Source organism: Carcharhinus amblyrhynchos, unplaced genomic scaffold, assembly GCF_965287045.1.
Source record: "Carcharhinus amblyrhynchos unplaced genomic scaffold, sCarAmb.v2.hapA scaffold_45, whole genome shotgun sequence".
Lineage (NCBI taxonomy): Eukaryota > Metazoa > Chordata > Chondrichthyes > Carcharhiniformes > Carcharhinidae > Carcharhinus > Carcharhinus amblyrhynchos.
In genome coordinates this window covers 3,918,848-3,935,300 of record NW_027649786.1, presented here as the reverse complement: position 1 = coordinate 3,935,300, position 16,453 = coordinate 3,918,848, and the positions used below count along the sequence as shown (strand labels likewise).

At 47.6% G+C, this 16,453-nt stretch overlaps 1 protein-coding gene across 6 annotated transcripts in view; it reads left to right on the top strand.

Moving 5' to 3' along the window:
* Window positions 1-312: 312 nt before the first annotated feature.
* The window catches only part of LOC145337307 (uncharacterized), a 72,170-nt gene continuing 56,029 nt past the window's right edge, over window positions 313-16,453 (top strand). For 5 of the 6 annotated variants that reach the window (XM_080182113.1, XM_080182112.1, XM_080182110.1 and 2 more), the window contains exons 1-5: window positions 313-382; window positions 2,018-2,278; window positions 5,078-5,185; window positions 6,349-6,450; window positions 7,366-7,482. In XM_080182113.1, coding sequence (XP_080038239.1) covers window positions 322-382; window positions 2,018-2,278; window positions 5,078-5,185; window positions 6,349-6,450; window positions 7,366-7,482 — 649 coding nt within the window. In that variant the 5' untranslated portion in view covers window positions 313-321. The remainder of the gene's footprint in view (window positions 383-2,017; window positions 2,279-5,077; window positions 5,186-6,348; window positions 6,451-7,365; window positions 7,483-16,453) is intronic. The other variant, XM_080182108.1, reaches the window with a different exon arrangement.

Sequence of the window (16,453 nt, the reverse complement as noted above, 5' to 3'; positions counted from 1 at the left end):
CCTCCCCCTTTCTGATCCGCCCCCCCACCCCCCGAAGAGGAGAGGACCAACAGCTCAACCCGCGCCGTCTGGCCAATGGGGGGGAGGGGGTGACGTAAGCAGCTCCCTCCCACCAACCGAGTGAGGAAGGGGAGGAGCTGAGCGCGATGACGTCAGTGACCGCCGCGTCCGGCTATAGGCCGAGAGTCACATGGCCGCCGCTGGCGCGCGGGGACCACGTGCCGCCGCTGCCGCCTGGAGGTGACGGTTGGTGACCGCCATTTTGTCACCTCTGCTTCCCTCCTCACCACCGGCCCCCACCCCCCACACTGGCCGTTAGTCATGGCGCCGCCTCGGATCACCTACCAGGCGGTCTGCTCGCTCTGCCTTCTCAGCCTGCAAGGTAAGGGAGGGCCCAGGGTGAAGGGCCAGAGGCAGGCTGGTCAGCAGATAGCCCCAGTAAATCTCCCCCTGTGTGGGCAGGCGGCCACTCCCTGTGCTCTCAGACTGACCGGCCGGCCGGTGGTCCGGCTCCTGGTCACTCCCCCCCCTCCCTGTGGTCTCCGGCTTGGCCGCTCTCCCGGTCTGAGGGATTTGTGCCCTGGCTGGGTTTATTTCCTCGTATATTTGGCCCAGCTTCTTCCCCCTGGGAATTCTCCCCCATTTCCTGACACCTCGGTGGGGGTGGGGTGGGGGGGGGATAAAACATCAACAACGGCAGCGTAACCCCCATCACCGCCCTCTCAGAGAGCCAGAGCTCCCCATCAGGGCACCTCCCGGGAACGTTCAGCATCGAGGGGCCACCTACACCGAGTTCGGCCCCACGGCTCGAGGAGGCAGCGTTTTAACGTGTGACAGAAAGGAGCAAAGGGAGACCCGGCAGAGAGATCCCGGAGGAGAGAGGGGCTCGTGCTCCTAGAGTGCTGCCCCAGCACTGACCCTCTGATAGTGCGGCACTCCCTCAGCACTGACCCTCTGACAGTGCGGCACTCCCTCGGCACTGACCCTCTGACAGTGCGGCACTCCCTCAGCACTGACATAAGAACATAAGAAATAGGAGCAGGAGTAGGCCATCTAGCCCTTCGAGCCTGCCCCGCCATTCAATAAGATCATGGCTGATCTGAAGTGGATCAGTTCCACTTTCCCGCCTTCTCCCCATAACCCTTAATCCCCTTGCCTACCAAAAACCTATCTACCCGCGTCTTAAATGTATTTAACGAGGCAGCCTCCACCACTTCAACGGGCAGAGAATTCCAGAGATTCACCACCCTTAGAGTGAAGAAGTTCCTCCTCCGTTCTAAACTGCCCCCCCTCCCCCCTTATCTTGAGGCTGTGCCCTCTAGTCCTGCTGTCCTTTCTGAGCGGGAAGAACCCTCTGACAGTGTGGCACTCCATCAGCGCTGACTCTCTGACAGTGCATCGCTCCGTCGGCACTGACCCTCTGACAGTGCAGCGCTCCGTCGGCACTGACCCTCTGACAGTGCGGAGCTCCGTCAGCATTGACCCTCTGACAGTGCGGCACTCCCTCAGCACTGACCCTCTGACAGTGCGGCACTCCCTCAGCACTGACCCTCTGACAGTGCGGCACTCCCTCAGCACTGACCCTCTGACAGTGCGGCACTCCCTCAGCACTGACCCTCTGACAGTGCGGCACTCTCTCAGGACTGACCCTCTGACAGTGCGGTGCTCCGTCGGCACTGACCCTCTGACAGTGCGGCACTCCCTCAGCACTGACCCTCTGACAGTGCGGCACTCCCTCAGCACTGACCCTCTGACAGTGCGGCACTCCCTCAGCACTGACCCTCTGACAGTGCGGCACTCCCTCAGCACTGACCCTCTGACAGTGCGGCACTCCCTCAGCACTGACCCTCTGACAGTGCGGCGCTCCCTCAGCACTGACCCTCTGACCTCTCCTTTCATACTTTTTTATTTGTCACTGAATTCTCCATGAGGTGGGAAAATATGAAAAAAAGTTGAGTGAAAGCAGTTATTAAAATTTGAGTTTACAGAATAATAAGAACAGTTTTTGCTATTTTAGGTGCAATGTCTGATCTTATAATCACAGCCAACAGCACCTACGCTCATCAATTGATTGAACTTCGCTGTATTTCTTCAGAGCCTGTTCGAAGTTACGAGTGGCTGAAAGGCAACATCAGTGCTATGAATATTTATAAATTGTCCAAAGACAACACCAGCCTGTACATCTCTGACGCTGTGTTCGAGGACTGCGGACTTTATATCTGCATTACAGAAAGGAACGGTGAAAGAGCACAAGCAGAGTACGAATTAATTATTGATGGTGAGTTTGGGCCTGGCCTTCGTAAATATCTGAGAATGACCAGTAGCTCTTCAAGCTATGTGTCCTCCCAATCACATATTTAAATAGCTCAAGGCCTCAGGCTACCTGTTGTTCAGCAATTCTTTCACTGCAGGAAAAATAGGAACTGGTGTTGTGATATGTTAGGAATACGTCTCCACAAGCAGCCCTAACAACAACAGAAACCTACCTTTTTATGTAGTTCAGAGCTAGGAGCAGCAATCGCCCTTTCCGAGGAGGTGATCAGATGTGGAGAGCTTTGGGAGATTGTGAGGATGTGATAATATGCTGTGTACCTTCCAATTTATTCAAGTTTGCTTAGTCTTCACATAGGAGGATAGCTTAAAGTATCTTATGTTCAGGAAGAAAAGCACCAAGCAGTAGGGAAATTGCCAAAGGCATAGCTGTGAAGGATTTTGAGGTGGGAGGGAGGTGGAAAAATCACAGGAATCTAGGCAGAGAGTTCCAAAGGGCTGAGGTGAGGTGCCTAAAAGAATAGCTACTGGGGTGAAGAAAAGACTACAGCCTGAAATAAATAATCAACATCATTGAATAACCGGAAAGAGCCATCTTCCAGCCTCAACGTGATTTTTCTTCAGGAACCTCCTCTTTCTTCAATGGTGGGTCAGTGAGAGCCTTTTCAATACGGCATCCAGATGATGGCACGCACGCAATCAAGTCCACCCTGCCACAGAATACGGCACTAAACTCCTAGACACGTAATCATTGAAGTCTGGGACAGACAATATGGCCTGGTTTCCCTTAACCTCTGCAGCAGGAGAGGTTACACATCCCACACCTGCCCCCATCTTGGATGGGAGAATTCTGCCCAAAACCTCAAAATTAGATCCAGACCAGTAGCTCTTCAAGCTATGTGTCCTCCCAGTCACATATTTAAATAGCAAAATTAGAAAAGCTTTCCACTTGTAAAGGCTGGCAAAAGATCATGAATGTAGCCCAAACCAGTTTCCCATCCACTGACTCTGTCTACACTTCCCGCTGCCTCGGCAAAGCAGCCAGCATAATTAAGGACCCCACACACCCAGACATTCTCTCTTCCGCCTTCTTCCATCGGGAAAAAGATACAAGAGTCTGAGGTCACGTACCAACCGACTCAACAGCTTCTTCCCTGCTGCTGTCAGACTTTTGAATGGACCTACCTCGCATTAAGTTGATCTTTCTCTACACCCTTTTCTATGACTGTAACACTACATCTGCACCCTCTCCTTTCCTTTATGAATGGTATGCTTTGTATAGCATGTAAGAAACAATACTTTTCACTGTAAATACGTGTGTCAGTAATAAATCATTTTTGCCCCACATCATTAACCTATCAGTGTTAGATTTAAAATTAACAATGACTTAAATCATAGAATCCCTCCAGTACAAAAAGAGGCCATTCAGCCCATTGAGTCTGCACCTAGCACAATCCTACCCATGCCCTAACCGCATATACCTACATATTTACCCACTAATCCCTCTAACCTACACATCTCAGGACACTAAAGGCAATTTTTAGCATGGCCAGTCAGCCTAACCCGCACATCTTTGGACTGTGGGAGGAAACCGGAGCACCCGGAGGAAACTCACGGAGACAAGAGGAGAATGTGAAAACTCCACACAGACAGTGACCTGAGCCAGGAGTCGAACCCAGGCCCCTGGAGCTGTGAAGCAGCAGTACTAACCACTGTACATCAATGGCCATTTATATAAGAGATTTCCAAACTTCTGCCACCTGTTGCATGTAGAAGTGTTTTCTAGTTTCACCTCTGAAATGCCTGGATCTAATTTTTAGACTCAGGCAGGATTACTGGCCCTGCCACTGGTGGGTTCCCTGGTGGTAAGACAGGTGGGACAAAGCCCGTAAACCCTGGTGGAATCAGAAGATCCTTCTGGCGACCGATGGCTCTCTGCATCCTCCGTGGGGAAACCTGCCACTGGAGACCTGGAAAACCCCACCTGTAGACTCCCAAATAGTTTCTATTTACCTTATCTCTTCCCCTTAATATCTCCATATCTGTGTCCAAGTCATTCCTTATTTCTCACAGTATGAAAGCTGTGTTTTGCCAGTGCATAGCATTGCTATGTCTGAGGAATTAAATTTCAGTCTCTTTCCAGGGGAAATGAAATGGTGCAGCTATAGCAGAGGCCAAGTGATCAAATGCTTCTTCACCTGGCTGCAAGTTATTAGATCCCATGTGAGAGCAGGGGGTGATGAAGAAGGGGAAATAAAGTAGAATATAATGAAATATAACTAAATTTGATCTACTTCCTTCAATGACTCAGTTGTCTATATAATAGCATTTCAGAAGAAATTGATTTAGTTATTTAAAACAATCATTGGAATAACTCCTCAGAGGCCGGTATCCCTTCACCAGATTCCCTTTAGCTTCAGCTGTAAAGTCAGAATCCAGAGTGCCAGTAGCCCTGACAATCCTCAATGTATACACAGGCGATCATTATCTCAATCAGAGAGCTCATGCACCAAGAGGACAACCTGATGGGCCTCAAAGAGGTCATTACAATAATTTAAAGCATTAACAAATTGTTAGCATTTCTCTGCCTTGCTGAAGCAAAATTATAACACAGAATTATTAGTGTGTGGATTATTATTTAGAATGTTTCATATTTTAGTAGGCATTAACATTCATCTTTTAAAAGAATGGACAAAGAAATGTGACGTTTTCATTTGCTGGAATCACAACTCATTTTAGATCCGTGAGCTTTTCTGATGCAGTACTGGTGACAGTGAATATTAATCCAGAGTTTCAATTGGTTTAGGTATCCTTCCATATGAATACAGGATAATAACGACAGCTATTGCCGGTCTTGGCTGTATGCTGACATCAGTTAGTGCCTTCATGCTCTCAACAATATTTCGGAACAAAGGTATGAATGAGTGTCTGCATGCGCGTTATGTAGGTTACTTTCCTGTAATGGATTGGCAGAGAAAAACACAGGTCCTGATTGCTGTGGAACTCACTGAGTAAAAAGCAAAGTCCCAGTTTGGGCAGGAAGAGGTTGATGTGCAGCTTGTGTTCACTATGGTGGAGTATATACGCTGCCTCACCTTACCCTTTCCCATTGGAGTTTTCTAATGGAGAATTCCAGACATGAACTTGTGCCCCTCCAATCCAGAGCACAGCATTTAGATTCCCACTCACTTCATTTAACAGTAAAACAGATTGTTTTTTCCTGCTGTGTAGAAATGACTATATCATTACTGTATGGGTCATTTCCTATACCTCATATTTATCAGTAAATGAGCATTAGAGCCCCCATTTCAGAATTCCTTTCTGATTGTTGGAATAGTTCCTGCTTAGTAAGTTTATATTTTTATTGAATTTCCAACAGAGTAAAATGAGCACCGATCACAAAATGATAGCCTGTCTTTTATCCTGAAAGGATGAGAAGTGTGGGAAGAGATATTCAACCATTAATGGCTTCACATTTCTTTCTTGGCGTGCCTCTTTATAGCCTGAATGAACAATATGGCATGCCTTTAAATGGGCACTGAGTGCTATGACCCAACACCAGTGAGAGAATCAGTGTCCTACAACTGGTGTACAATGTTGTAGAAACAGACGGAGTATTTGTCAGGCATTGGGAGGCTTCACCAGTGATTCTTAAAGGGATTTCTGGAGACCTCTCCACAAGGACCAGTTTTGTGCTGTTTATTGGAAGATTCTGTGGGAGCAGGGAGAGTTGCTAGTCCATCGTGACACCTGCACTGACGACATCAGCACTTCCTTCCTATCGATCAGCACTTACTTACTGGGAAATGGCACCAAGGAGGCTGGCTGCTTTAAACTTGTCGCTCTGAAACCAAAAGTGTTGGCCCTGATAATAACTCGGAGCTTTGTTGGAAGCAGTATGAAATTGGGTGTGAAAACTGGGAGAATTTCGGTACATATTTGTGTCTGAGGCATTTTGACCCAGCAAGCTAACTGTAATACTGGAGCATCCGTGGCCGTGCTGTGGATCTATGTGATACAATCTCAATGTGAGAATTTACAAGGACAATCTACTGAATCATATCCTTTTTGCTTCAGATCAGAAAGCCCGGAAATTCCTGACTGGCATTTGTCTGCTGTGCCTGATGTCATCACTAATTTTGCTTGTAGCTGCAACCACTTTATGGATCTTTATCGATGGTAAATGCCCAGAATATGTTTCCATTTATAGTGCGTCACTTTGAGACATGTAATAAAATGTTGGTCATTCTACAGAAGGTTTAGGAGGCTCCTTTGCAGAAGGATAGAATGTGACGTTGTAAATGCTTTTTCAGTTTATTGCACAAAGTTCTTACAGTACCTGGGTTTTGGAGCATTGCAAGCTACATCTGCCTGCAAATTGCATCAAATAGAGAATATTTATTTATTCACAGGATATTTTTGTTTGGTGAAAACAATTGATGGGGAAGTTATGACTATTTATTAGTGAGTCTGTATTTGAAAGCAAAGAGCTGATAAACCATTTAGGAAAAGTCTGAACGAAGGTCCCATCGGAAACCTCATTGACTTGCTGTTGGCAGGTTGGATATTGTGAGTTTGATTCAGCCAGTCCTCAAGACGTGTTGCCAAATTTCATTGTTTGTGATCTGCAATGCAGGAGCATATAAGGCTGTTTCTTTGGTGGGGGGGGAAGGTGACTTGAGATTATTCATAGTGAAAACATCAAATTGGTGTCTGAATAGGTCTCCAGCAAGACAAGAATGTTTTTCTCCACTTGGGTCTCCCAGTCCTGTCCTACTCTTGCCCTGAGGGGCTTCACCCCTGAATTTGTGGGGTTGATTTCCACAGCTCCTTGCTGCTGGCTAGCCTAATGTCAGTTCATTTTAAAGGTCGGGGAGTCACTTTGCAGCCCACTTATCAGAAATCTGAAGGTCCATTTTAATGATGCCAGCACCCAGATATATACTTTGTTTGGTTTGATCTGTTCCTGTCTGGGAGCTAAAATTTTGAGTCCCCTGTGTGTCCACCAACAACCAAAAATAGACAGCCATCGAAGAGCACTTTCTAATAAATATCATTTCATATCATGGCTTTGTCGATAACTATCTTTTGCAGGTTGGTCGGTTGAATCAGTGGGTCTTCTGGCTCTTTCATTGCTTTTCATGTTGATACCAATATTAATGTACATTGGAAAAAAGACAGGTTCATGTCAGTGCTTTTGGACAAATAACTGTAAGTAAGAAGCTTATGTTTTGTGTACAATAGCTGTCTGCTGTGACTGTGTGCTGTTATTTATATATTATCCTGTTTCTAATTATTAACAACATTATATAAAAGATGACGAACGTAACATCTTGTAACAAAGAACAAAGAAAATTACAGCACAGGAACAGGCCCTTCAGCCCTCCAAGCCTGCACCGACCATGCTGCCTGACTTAACTAAGACCCCCTACCCTTCTGGGGACCATATCCCTGTATTCCCATTTCATTCATGTACTTGTCATGATGCCCCTTAAAAGTCACGACCGTATCTGCTTCCACTACGTCCCCGGCAACGAGTTCCAGGCACCCATCGTTCTCTGTGTAAAAAATCTGCCTGGTGCATTTCTTTTAAAACTTGCCCCTCGCACCTTAAACCTCTGCCCCCTAGTAATTGACTCTTCTACCCTGGGAAAAAGCTTCTGACTATCCAGTCTGTGCATGCCTGTCATAATCTTAGAGATTTCTATCAGGTCTCCCCTCAACCTCCGTTGTTCCATTGAGAATAAACCAAGTTTCTCCAACCTCTCCTCATAGCTAATGCCCTCCATACTGGGCAACATCCTAGTAAATCTTTTCTGTATCCTCTCCAAAGCCTCCACATCCTTCTGATGGTGTGGCAACCAGAATTGAAGAGTATATTCCAAGTGCAGCCTAACTAAGGTTCTATAAATCTGCAACATGACTTGCCAGTTTTTAAACTCAATGCCCCGGCTGATGAAGGCAAGCGTGTCGTATGCCTTCTTGACTACCTGCTGCACCTGCGATGTCACTTTCAGTGATCTGTGTACCTGTACAGCCAGATTCCTTTGTTTATCAATACTCCTAAGGGTTCTGCCATTTACTGTATATTTCCTATCTGTTTAGACTTTCCAAAATGACCTTTGACTCTGACCAAAGATCATCTTCAAAGCACTTCTGTTAAAGTATCAGAATGAAGTAACAGATGTGTTCTGTTCGCCTTTACACTATCCTCAACCATCAAAGCTACACAGGGTCCACCCTGGCACTTTAGCGTGTACATCACATCCATGGCGGTCACCGTTTTGTGTTTGGTGTGTTCAGTGTAGGTCATGAGTCCCTGATCACATTCTCCAAAAACACCTTCAACACCCTGCGGACCTCCTCGTAAATCAAGCCGGAGATACACTACCTGCTTCCGAGGCGAGCCAAACACCAAATGGCAGGCTTGCTAATGCCTTGAATATTGTCACAGAGCACCTTGCGGTGCCCCTTGGCTCTGTCTTTACCAAGCCCTTTACCACCTTTCCCTCTACCTGACATGATCATGTGTTCTGCTGTAAGGTAGTTTGTGCCAGGTAACTTTACTCACAATCACATTCTTTTAATTCTATTGAGGAGGGTAGGTAGAGGCTCTGCCTTTCTGCCAGAATCTCCCACTCCACAGCCAGAAGGTTTCAGAGCCCCCACATCTCTACCACCATTTTATACTCAATGAGCATGGATTGGTGGTGGCAGGTAGGACTTCCGAGATTGGCCAACCGTTACTGGCCTACCCAGACACAGTGCTTGGGATTAAAGTGTTGGGACTTGGAAGGCCTGATAAATGTCAGGGGTCCCAGAGAAGGACTCCTGTGGCGGGGGTGTCACGGGTGGATGATGGGGAATTCGGGAGCTGGGTGGGTGAGCAGAGGTCCAGGAGTGCCCAGTCCTTGAGAAGAATGTGCTCCCAGTCAAGAGGGGGCTTCTGCTGGGTGCAAAACCCCACCCCCACTCTACCCCTAAGACCAAGGATTATAGAATTTTCTATTCCCCTGGACAGGAAAATGGGGCAAGGGCAGTTTCCTGTCTGAGGCCCTGCCTGCCCCACTGTCAAATTGTATCCAGGTTGTGGGGAGGAAAGGGGGGGGGAAATATTTCACTCCCCCCACCTCAAAACCCACAAAGAGGGGAGGATAAAATCCAGGCCCAAGACTGATTGGCCATGGATGGAGCATTGGTGAAGGAGGTTAAAAGATGAATAATCAGTTTGCTAATTCTTCCAACATTTTCCCAATATTCCCACAGGAAAAACAAGATACAAAACAAAAACATGAAATATATTCCAAAGACGCGTGGGTTAGGTGAATTGGCCATGCTAAATTACCCTTTAGTGTCAGGCGATTGGCGGGGTAAATATGTGTGGTTATGCGGAGGGGGCCTGAGTGGGATTGTTGTCAGTGCAGAGCCAATGGGCTGAATGGCCTCTTTGTGCACTGTAGGGATTCTGTAGTGACTTGTACAATTATACCATGGTGAAATGTTATAATCTTGCTCGGGCATTGTTACTAAATTTCACAAGATATAGAATTGCAAAGTAATTGAGTGCCAGGATTAGATTGTGAGTATGTCCTTAACTCTATTTTCATTCATTTGTTCTGCTTTTTGGGTTGTGATTTCCATCTTTGATAGAGTGGAGCAAGGACAGGAGTTAGCCAGTCCGTTTGTATCTCCCCTCCATCTAGCAGACCTAGCTCCATATTCATAGACAAAAACCAATGGATTTCCCTATTAAAAACTCCAGTTGGAGGCTCACATGATGTAAGCATTTTGGTGAGCTCTGGCACTACTCAACTTTTAATCCTTTTATTTATCCTGATGTACGTAATTGTCTAATTTGTTCTTTGTTCTTTGTCTAATGTTGGAGTGTATACTCTGTGCCATGTTCCTGGAAGGTCCTGATTAAGTTGCGGTGATGGGGCACTGCGCAAGGTCAGGAAAATGCTTGTTTAATAAAGATGGTGGTAGATAGCTGAGGTAAGGTCTTGCTCGCTGTGAGCTCACACTCTCGCAATGTTATATGCACCAAGATTGGTCCCATTGCATCTCGATGTTATCCTGTTATACTTTAAAAGCCAGGGATATCCATGGGCAGAATTCTCTCAAAGAATTTCAGTGTTGTCCATAGCGGGAAAACCAGTGAGATAGAACATAAGAATTAGGAGCAGGAGTAGGCCATCTAGCCCTTCGAGCCTGCCCCGCCATTCAATAAGATCTTGGCTGATCTGAAGTGGATCAGTTCCACTTTCCCGCTCTCTCCCCATAACCCTTAATTCCCTTGTCTGTCAAAAACCTAGCTACGCGTGACTTAAATATATTTAGCGAGGTAGCCTCCACCACTTCAACGGGCAGAGAATTCCAGAGATTCACCACCCTTTGAGTGAAGAAGTTCCTCCTCAGCTCCAATCTATGATCTGGAGGAGGGAACCGAGTGTATGGTGTTGAAATTTGCTGATGACACCAAGATTGGTGGAACGGCAAATTGCGTGGAGGGTGTGGAGAGTCTGCAGAAGGATGTAGATAGGCTGGGTGAATGGGCCGGGAACTGGCAAATGGAATTTAATGTTGGCAAGTGCGAGGTGGTCCACTTTGGTAGGAAGAATGGTAGGAAGGATTATTACTTACATGGAGAAAAACTGCAGCAGGCGACGGTGCAGAGGGACCTCGGGGTCCTTGTGCATGAGTTGCAAAAACCCAGCCTGCAGGTGCAGCAGGTGGTCAGGAAGGCGAATGGGATGCTGGCCTTCATAGCGAGGGGGATTGAATATAAAAGTAGGGAGGTCTTGCTGCGGCTATATAGGGCATTGGTGAGGCCGCAGCTAGAGTACTGTGTGCAGTTTTGGGCGCCGTACTTACGCAAGGATATTTTGGCCTTGGAGGGAGTGCAGAGGAGGTTTACTAGGCTGATGCCGGAGTTGAGGGGGTTGAGCTATGAGGAGAGGTTGAATAAACTAGGCTTGCACTCGTTAGAGTTTAGAAGATTGAGGGGAGATCGCATTGAGACGTATAAGATGATGAATGGGATGGATAGGATAGAGGTGGAGAGACTCTTCCCGCTCAGAAAGGACAGTAGGACTAGGGGGCACAGCCTCAAGATAAAGGGGGGTGCGGTTTAGAACGGAGTTGAGGAAGAACTTCTTCACTGAAAGGGTGGTGAATCTCTGGAATTCTCTGCCCGTTGAAGTGGTGGAGGCTGCATTGCTAAATATTTTTAAGACGCGGGTTGATGGGTTTTTGATAAGAGAAGGGATTAAGGGTTATGGGGAGAGGGCGGGAATGTGGAACTGAGCCACGACAGATCAGCCATGGTCTTATTGAATGGCGGGGCAGGCTCGAAGGGCCAGATGGCCTACTCCTGCTCCTATTTCTTATGTCCTTATGTTCTTAAACTAGAACATAGAACATTACAGCGCAGAACAGGCCCTTCGGCCCACGATGTTGCGCCGACCAGTTAAAAAACAATGACCCTCTAACCTAAACCAAACCCTTTCCATCCATAAACCTATCCACAGATCTCTTAAACGCCCCCAAACTAGGCACATCCACAACTGCAGCAGGCAGGGTATTCCAATCCCTCACCACCCTCTGGGTAAAGAACCTACCCCTGACATCCGTCCTATAACTACCACCCCTTAATTTAAAGCTATGCCCCCTCGTGCTAGCTTTCTCCATCTGAGGAAAAAGGCTATCACTGTCCACCCTATCCAAACCTCTGATCATCTTATATGTTTCAATAAGGTCCCCTCGCAGCCGCCTTCTTTCTAATGAAAACAACCTCAAATCCCTCAGTCTGTCCTCATAGGACCTCCCCTCCATACCAGGCAACATCCTGGTAAACCTCCTCTGCACCCTCTCCAAAGCCTCCACATCCTTCCTATAATGTGGGGACCAGAACTGCACACAATACTCCAAGTGCGGATGCACCAGAGTTTTGTACAGTTGCAACATGACGCTGCGGCTCTTAAATTCAATCCCCCTACCAATAAACGCCAAGACACCGTATGCCTTCCTAACAACCCTATCTACTTGATTCCCAACTTTCAGGGATCTATGTACACATACACCTAGATCCCTCTGTTCATCCACACTATTCATAAGAACATAACATAAGAACATAAGAAATAGGAGCAGGAGTAGGCCATCTAGCCCTTCGAGCCTGCCCCGCCATTCAGTAAGATCATGGCTGATCTGTCGTGGCTCAGTTCCACTTTCCCGCCCTCTCCCCATAACCCTTAATCCCCTCTCTTATCAAAAACCCATCAACCCGCATCTTAAAAATATTTAGCGATGCAGCCTCCACCACTTCAATGGGCAGAGAATTCCAGAGATTCACCACCCTTTGAGTGAAGAAGTTCCTCGTCAACTCCGTTCTAAACCGCCCCCCCTTTATCTTGAGGCTGTGCCCCTTAGTCCTACTGTCTTTTTTGAGCGGGAAGAGTCTCTCCACCTCTATCCTATCCATCCCATTCATCATCTTATACGTCTCAATGAGATCTCCCCTCATTCTTCTAAACTCTAACGAGTACAAGCCTAGTTTATTCAGCCTCTCCTCATAGCTCAACCCCCTCAACTTGTTAAATTAAAAGCGGAGGAATTTAGAGTAGCTAAGAGCAGTGGGCGAGAAGAGGATTGGGAAAGGTTTAAATGTCAACAAAGATTGACAAAGAAGTTGATAAAGGAGGGTAGGAGAAGCTATGAAGCTGGGCTAGCACTTAATATAAAAAAGGATAGCAAGAGTTTTTATAAATATATAAAAAGGAAGAGGCTGGCTAGGGTGAACGTTGGTCCTTTAGAGGATGAGAAAGGGGACCTAGTGGTAGGGGATGGGGATATGGCTAAGGTCTTGAATAACTTTTTTGTTTCTGTCTTCACGGAGGAGGACGTGAATAATTTGCCGGGTGTTAGCGATGGAAAGGTGGTAGGACTGGAGGGTCTTAATGACATTACTGTTACTAGAGAGGTGGTGCTCGACAGACTGGAGGGGCTGATTGTGGACAAGTCCCCAGGACCGGATGGAATGCATCCGAGGGTTCTGAAAGAAATGGCGGAGGTGATAGTGGATGCCTTGGTGGTTATTTTCCAGACGTCGCTGGATTCCGGGGAAGTGCCGGAAGATTGGAAAACGGCTAATGTTACGCCGTTGTTTAAGAAGGGTGCCAGGCAAAAGGCGGGGAATTATAGGCCGGTTAGTTTAACGTCTGTGGTAGGTAAAATGTTAGAATCCGTCATTAAGGAGGAAATTGCGAGGCATCTTGAAGGGAATTGCTTGATAGGGCAGACGCAGCACGGTTTCATTAAAGGGAAGTCGTGTCTGACAAATTTACTGGAGTTCTATGAGGATGTGTCTAGGACGGTGGATAGAGGAGAGCCGGTGGATGTGGTCTTTCTGGATTTTCAGAAGGCGTTTGACAAGGTACCTCACAAGAGGTTATTGCAGAAGGTCAGGGGACATGGAGTTGGGGGTAGGGTGTTAGCGTGGATAGAGGATTGGTTGTCAAATAGGAGGCAGAGAGTGGGGGTCAATGGGTGCTATTCGGATTGGCGGTTGGTGACTAGTGGAGTGCCCCAGGGGTCGGTGCTGGGGCCTCAGCTATTTACCATTTATATAGATGATCTGGAGGAGGGAACCGAGTGTATGGTGTCGAAATTTGCTGATGACACCAAGTTTGGGGGAACGGCAAATTGTGCGGAGGGTGTGGAGAGTCTGCAGAAGGATCTAGTTAGGCTGGGCGAATGGGCCAGGAAATGGCAAATGGAATTTAATGTTGGCAAGTGTGAGGTGGTCCATTTTGGTAGGAAGAATGGTAGGAAGGACTATTACTTACGTGGCGAAAAACTGCAGCAGGCGACTGTGCAGAGGGACCTCGGGGTCCTTGTGCATGAGTCGCAAAAACCCAGCTTGCAGGTGCAGCAGGTGGTCAGGAAGGCGAATGGGATGCTGGCCTTTATAGCGAGGGGAATTGAATATAAAAGTAGGGAGGTCTTGCTGCAGCTGTATAGGGCATTGGTGAGGCCGCAGCTGGAGTACTGTGTGCAGTTTTGGGCGCCGCACCTGCGCAAGGATATTTTGGCCTTGGAGGGAGTGCAGAGGAGGTTTACTAGGCTGATACCGGAGTTGAGGGGGTTGAGCTATGAGGAGAGGCTGAATAAACTAGGCTTGTACTCGTTAGAGTTTAGAAGAATGAGGGGAGATCTCATTGAGACGTAGAAGATGATGAATGGGATGGATAGGATAGAGGTGGAGAGACTCTTCCCGCTCAAAAAAGACAGTAGGACTAGGGGGCACAGCCTCAAGATAAAGGGGAGGCGGTTTAGAACGGAGTTGAGGAGGAACTTCTTCACTCAAAGGGTGGTGAATCTCTGGAATTCTCTGCCCGTTGAAGTGGTGGAGGCTGCCTCGCTAAATATTTTTAAGAAGCGGGTTGATGGGTTCTTGATAAGAGAGGGGATTAAGGGTTATGGGGAGAGGGCGGGAAAGTGGAACTGAGCCACGACAGATCAGCCATGATCTTATTGAATGGCGGGGCAGGCTCGAAGGGCTAGATGGCCTACTCCTGCTCCTATTTCTTATGTTCTTATGTTCTTATGTAAACCTCCTCTGCACTCCCTCCAAGGCCAAAATATCTTTGCGCAGGTGCGGCTCCAAAACTGCACACAGTACTCCAGCTGCGGCCTCACCAATGCCCTATACAGCTGCAGCAAGACCTCCCTACTTTTGTATTCAATCCCCCTCGCTATGAAGGCCAGCATCCCATTCGCCTTCCTGACCACCTGCTGCACCTGCAAGCTGGGTTTTTGCGACTCATGCACAAGGACCCCGAGGTCCCTCTGCACCGTCGCCTGCTGCAGTTTTTCGCCACGTAAGTAATAGTCCTTCCTACCATTCTTCCTACCAAAGTGGACCACCTCACACTTGCCAACATTAAATTCCATTTGCCATTTCCTGGCCCATTCGCCCAGCCTATCTAGATCCTTCTGCAGACTCTCCACACCCTCCGCACAATTTGCCGTTCCCCCAATCTTGGTGTCATCAGCAAATTTCGACACCATACACTCGGTTCCCTCCTCCAGATCATCTATATAAATGGTAACAAGCTGAGGCCCCAGCACCGACCCCTGGGGCACTCCACTAGTCACCATCCGCCAATCCGAATAGCACCCGTTGACCCCCACTCTCTGCCTCCTATTTGACAACCAATCCTCTATCCACGCTAACACCCTACCCCCAACTCCATGTCCCCCGACCTTCTGCAATAACCTCTTGTGAGGTACTTTGTCAAACGCCTTCTGAAAATCCAGAAAGACCACATCCACCGGCTCTCCTCTATCCACCGTCCTAGACACATCCTCATAGAACTCCAGTAAATTTGTCAGACACAACTTCCCTTTAATGAAACCGTGCTGCGTCTGCTCTATCAAGCAATTCCCTTCAAGATGCCTCGCAATTTCCTCCTTAATGACGGATTTTAACATTTTACCTACCACAGACGTTAAACTAACCGGCCTATAATTCCCCGCCTTTTGCCTGGCACCCTTCTTAAACATAAGAACATAAGAACATAAGAAATAGGAGCAGGAGTAGGCCATCTGGCCCTTCGAGCCTGCCCCGCCATTCAATAAGATCATGGCTGATCTGTCGTGGCTCAGTTCCACTTTCCCGCCCTCTCCCCATAACCCTTAATCCCCTCTCTTATCAAAAACCCATCAACCCGCTTCTTAAAAATATTTAGCGAGGCAGCCTCCACCACTTCAATGGGCAGAGAATTCCAGAGATTCACCACCCTTTGAGTGAAGAAGTTCCTCCTCAACTCCGTTCTGAACCGCCCCCCCTTTATCTTGACAACGGCGTAACATTAGCCGTTTTCCAATCTTCCGGCACTTCCCCGGAATCCAGCGACGTCTGGAAAATAACCACCGAGGCATCCACTATCACCTCCGCCATTTCTTTCAGAACCCTCGGATGCATTCCATCCGGTCCTGGGGACTTGTCCACAATCAGCCCCTCCAGTCTGTCGAGCACCGCCTCTCTAGTAACAGTAATGTCATTAAGACCCTCCAGTCCTACTACCTTTCCATCACTAACACCCGGCAAATTATTCACGTCCTCCTCCGTGAAGACAGAAACAAAAAAGTTATTCAAGACCTTAGCCATATCCCCATCCCC